Source organism: Cebus imitator, unplaced genomic scaffold (genome assembly GCF_001604975.1).
Source record: "Cebus imitator isolate Cc_AM_T3 unplaced genomic scaffold, Cebus_imitator-1.0 Scaffold763, whole genome shotgun sequence".
In the NCBI taxonomy this organism is placed as follows: domain Eukaryota; kingdom Metazoa; phylum Chordata; class Mammalia; order Primates; family Cebidae; genus Cebus; species Cebus imitator.
Window position 1 is genome coordinate 510,661 of NW_016108078.1, and position 4,691 is coordinate 515,351.

The 4,691-nt window shown below is 39.5% G+C and overlaps 1 protein-coding gene across 5 annotated transcripts in view; it reads right to left on the reverse strand.

The window, feature by feature from the left end:
• Positions 1 to 4,691, reverse strand: part of WNK3 (WNK lysine deficient protein kinase 3) — a 176,025-nt gene that overhangs the window by 56,063 nt on the left and 115,271 nt on the right. For all 5 annotated transcript variants that reach the window (XM_037735263.1, XM_017519653.2, XM_017519655.2 and 2 more), the window contains exons 14-17: positions 3,061 to 3,216; positions 2,928 to 2,979; positions 1,542 to 1,679; positions 246 to 1,183 (exon numbers count right to left, since the gene is read on the reverse strand). In XM_037735263.1, the coding sequence (XP_037591191.1) occupies positions 246 to 1,183; positions 1,542 to 1,679; positions 2,928 to 2,979; positions 3,061 to 3,216 (1,284 nt within the window). The remainder of the gene's footprint in view (positions 1 to 245; positions 1,184 to 1,541; positions 1,680 to 2,927; positions 2,980 to 3,060; positions 3,217 to 4,691) is intronic.

Below are 4,691 nucleotides of genomic sequence, written 5' to 3' on the forward strand. Positions count from 1 at the left end.
TATAGACACTGTTTGCAAGTTCTTAGCTAATTCACGAGAGGGCTCTCTTACCAAAGATAGTTTGTCATCTCTACGAGAGGTTCTGAACACCTGCAGCCTAAGTCATGGTCTTCTTAAATACCTGTGACCTCAGAATCTTGTGACATAGACCATTTCATTTCAAAGGACAGAATTTTAGAAGAGAAGGCATTTCTTTAAAACAATAAGCAAAGAGTAAGGAACTGGTTAGAAAGAATGATACTTACGTGTAAACACAATTCGCTGGGTACAGAAGTTATCACATTCAGGTCCCTTTTGAACACTGATATATTAGCAGGCTGACTTGCAGCCACATTGGACAGAATCTTAGAGCCTGGCTGTTGGAAATTAGGGGACTGTACAGGGCTATCTTGAATTCCACAGTGACTGATGGCTATGACTTCTGTCACTGGACAGGAGAGGGTATCTTCAGCAGAGGAAGAAAATGGAGAATCTATGCTTTGGGTATCCTTCTGACTCTCGGGATAGATGCTAGAGATGCTGTGCTCCTGATAGAGCAAGTTTCTTAATTTTTCATCCAGAGTTTTAATTCGGTTATCTGCAAACTCCAGTTTCGGAGGTCTTTCTCCATCTGATTCCTGGACAGTAGTGGGTTGAAGGGTAGCTGGTTCAAGGCCAGGGGTCTGAGTGGGAATGACTGTCTTAGGAGAGCTTGTTTCAGTGTTCACTGTAGTTTCTCCTTCTTGGGAAATAACCTCTGAATCCATAGCTGGCTGCTGTACTGATAAGGTCTGGGGCTTTTGATCAAATGCCAGAGTCGTAACAGAGTTACCAGCAATCTGAGTTGATTCGCCAGGATGGGACATAAGTGCATCAGCCTGACTGGCAGTTTGGTGACGTGGATACACAGGTATGAATACGCTCGCTTGTTTGGTGAGTCCCTCACATTCAGCTGGAACTGCACGAACTGAAGTAGTAGAATAAGTGGAACTACTAGTAACTGGTGCCATTATCTGCCTGTTATCTTCCACTTGATAAAGTATAGCTGGCTGCTTGGTTTCTACACTAGCACACTCAGAAATCTTACCATCAACCACATCCTTGTGTTCTGATTTGGAGGTGAAGAGTGCACGGTGGCATGGATTATTTTCTATAGTGAGCAGTGTATCCCGTGATATTTCCTTATTACTTGTTTTTTTTGGACCTGGAACAATAATAAAGAATGGCTAAGCAAATACTGATGAGTACAAAGCATAGACTAGTGCCCCAAGTCAAAAGGAATAGGAGAAAGCGGCAAATGAGAACCTGTGTGAAAGTACTCTTGTAAATAAGAGTCAAAACACACAGAATTCATCCTGTCAAGGAAAAAAGTGTTTTCCTTTTTTCCCATAAATATTAAACAGGAACTGGCTTAAGCTGTATCCTAATATTAATGTCTTCAAAAATGCTTATGAAAATTCTCATAAGCATAAAATTCCCATGGAAACCAGTTAAAGATATCATATGTATTTTGCATCCCATCCTTTGAATGTGGACAAAGCTGGCAGAGAAGAAAAGCTTACTAGGAAGTGGATGTAGGCCAGGAATCGTAGACATGGAATGCTGAAGAGAAGGAGGAGACTGAGCCTCACGGTTTCTTATCGTTTGATTGATACAGAATCGCCACCGACCAACTGGGGATGACTGAGGAGCAGATTCATCTGCAGAAATAATTAGCAAAAAATAATATACTAAGGAATTTTCAATTTATTTACCTTACTAACTGAAGGCAGGTTAAAAAAATAATTTCTCTTGTATCTCCATTTCTAATAGTACTAAAACATATGTAATTTGTAAGACCAGCCCTCCCAATACCGACAAAAAGTCTAAAGCGCTAAGCACACAATATCTTTAGAGAAGGATTTTAGATTCTACTGAAACAAACACTGCATCAATAGCAATTAGAAACAGTGTACTGTTTGAAAAAATTGACAGCACTTTTCCCATTAAAACCTGTATCTCCTATTCTGCATCCTAATTATGACAGTGCTTACATACATCTACACATGTATTAAAATTTACAAGAGTATACACCAAAGAAAAAGGAGTTAGTTTTACTGTATGACAATTTTTAAAATAAAGTAAAATAAACCCCTACATCTTAACTGCTACTTGGTAAACTTACTCAAATAAGTAATTCTCTTTTAAACTTTACCCAACTTTGTTAGTCAGAAACCTACTTGGACCTTGGATAACCAGAAAAATAAGATATAGGAGGACTCTGCATCCTAACACAGTCAAACTACATTTCAGGATAATGGTATCTGCTTCTATTACTTCCATACCACCTTTTGCTTTTTTATGTTGCTATAATTTCTTCAGAGGTCCTCATTTGTCTATGGCTCTTCTCCCCCTCCCAGACACTCTTTAATATACCCATGACCAGAACTGAGGAATAGAGAGATAAAGTCATCAGAAAAGAAAACAGAAGACCCTAGTTTTGGTTTTTGGAAGTTTATCCGGTATCTGATTTACAATAAGTTATCAGTGACCAGTGTGGGTAGAAGCCCATCATTCATCGTTACTGGAATAAAATCAAGATATGAATAACTATTGAAACATGAGGCAAACTTAGAACATGATGACTTTTGTTAAAAAGTTTCTATTTATCTCAAATCAGAAAAAAATAACTTACCAGTTATGCCATTTAAGGTCATCAGTACTGTGACTGCTTTTCTAGTAACAAGATCCAACAACTCAAAAACAGATCAATCAAATAAAGAACCAACACTTGGGGAAAAGTCAGGGGATGGATTATTACCTCTGGGCCTTTGAAAGTGTGAGAAAACCTACACTAATAAGTTACCAAATTAATTTATTGGCTAACATCTTTCCCAATGAAGGTGTGTTGAAGTTTTCAAATGTCTTGCTTCAACAACCAAATGGTAGATTTTACTAAATATACTTACTGCTGGTTTGAGTAGATGCAGAATTTATCTGTACTTGTTCAGATGACCCTGTCTGAATTAAAAATGAATAGATAAATTAAAAAGTTCCTGATTCATATCTGAAAAGATCTATTTGCTAAACAATTGTTCTCACCTGGTTACTGTTGGAGTCCACAGTAATAGAGTCAACTCCAATGGCTCTTTCTGTGGCAAAGTGGATATGAAGGATCTCCTGGGCTTGACCTACAATAGCTCTCAATTCTTCTACAAATTTTTCTCTCTCACTTTCCAGCACAAAGTTGTCTTCAACCTGCCCAAAAGTAAAAGTAAGTCTCTTTATGAGAATGAATTTAGTTTCTTCAAAGTTATAATATTATATCAATAATGACTACCACATAAAGAAAGAAAATTGGGCTGGGTGCGATGGTTCATGCCTGTAATCCCAGCACTGGGAGGCTGAGGCGAGCAGATCACCTGAGGTCGGAAGTTCGAGACCAGCCTGACCAACATGGAGAAACCCCGTCTCTACTAGAAATACAAAATTAGCCAGGTGTGGTGGTGCATGCCTGTAATCCCAGCTACTTGGGAGGTTGAGGCAGGAGAATCACTTAAACCCGGGAGGCAGAGATTATGGTGAGCCGAGATAGTGCCATTGCACCCCAGCCTGGGCAATAAGAGCAAAACTCCATCTCAAAACAAAAAAAGAAAGAAAATTAAAATTAAGTATCTAAATCCAAGTGCCACAATAGAATTAACAAAGACCAGCAATAAAATGCCAAATAATACATTAAATTATTCTATTTTATGACTACTGACATTTCTCAGATTGGCACTACCTACCAGAGAAGGAGCCGGCATTTTTAAAAATGTCATTCTATAAATTGGTTGTTATTTGAAGAACTGAGACAGTGTTTAAAACTAATATGTCCAAACCCAAAAGCTTTTAAATCACAAACCACAAAATGAAACATGTCCAAAGATGATAAAGAATAGCTCAGAGGGCTGGGTGCAGTGGCTTATGCTTGTAATCCCAGCACTTTGGTAGGCTGAGGCAGGTGGATCACCTGAGGTCAGGAGTTCAAGACCAGCCTGGCCAACATGGAGAAACTGTGTCTCTACTAAATACAAAAACAAGCAAGGTGTTGTGGGTGTGTGCCTATAATCCCAGCTATTCAGGAGGCTAAGACAGGAGAATCGCTTGATCCTAGGAGGTGGAGGTTGCAATGGGCTGAGAACGCACCACTGCACTCCAGCCTGGGCAACAGAGTGAGACTCTGTCTCAAAAAAAAAAAAAAAAAAAAAATAGCTCAGAAGACCACCAATTAGACTAAACATTCATGAAAAGAATGAAAGAAGAGACGATTCAGAAAACGTTATGTTAAACAAAATAACTGATGAAATAACTTTTAAAATGTTTAATTCTGCTTGGCTAGAAATTCATGGACAAGGAAAGTTGGCAGAAACAAGAAGTATTATAAGCACTCTTCCTGCCATCCTGGTCCTATCCCATCAAATGAGGGGAAGATGGAAAAGTAACTTAGAAAAAAGTAATGAGGGCCAGGTGCGGTGGCTCAAGCCTGTAATCCTAGCACTTTGGGAGGCCGAGGCGGGTGGATCACGAGGTCGAGATCGAGACCATCCTGGTCAACATGGTGAAACCCCTCTCTACTAAAAATACAAAAAAAAATTAGCTGGGCATGGTGGCGCGTGCCTGTAATCCCAGCTACTCAGGAGGCTGAGGCAGGTGAATTGCCTGAACCCAGGAGGCGGAGGTTGCGGTGAGCC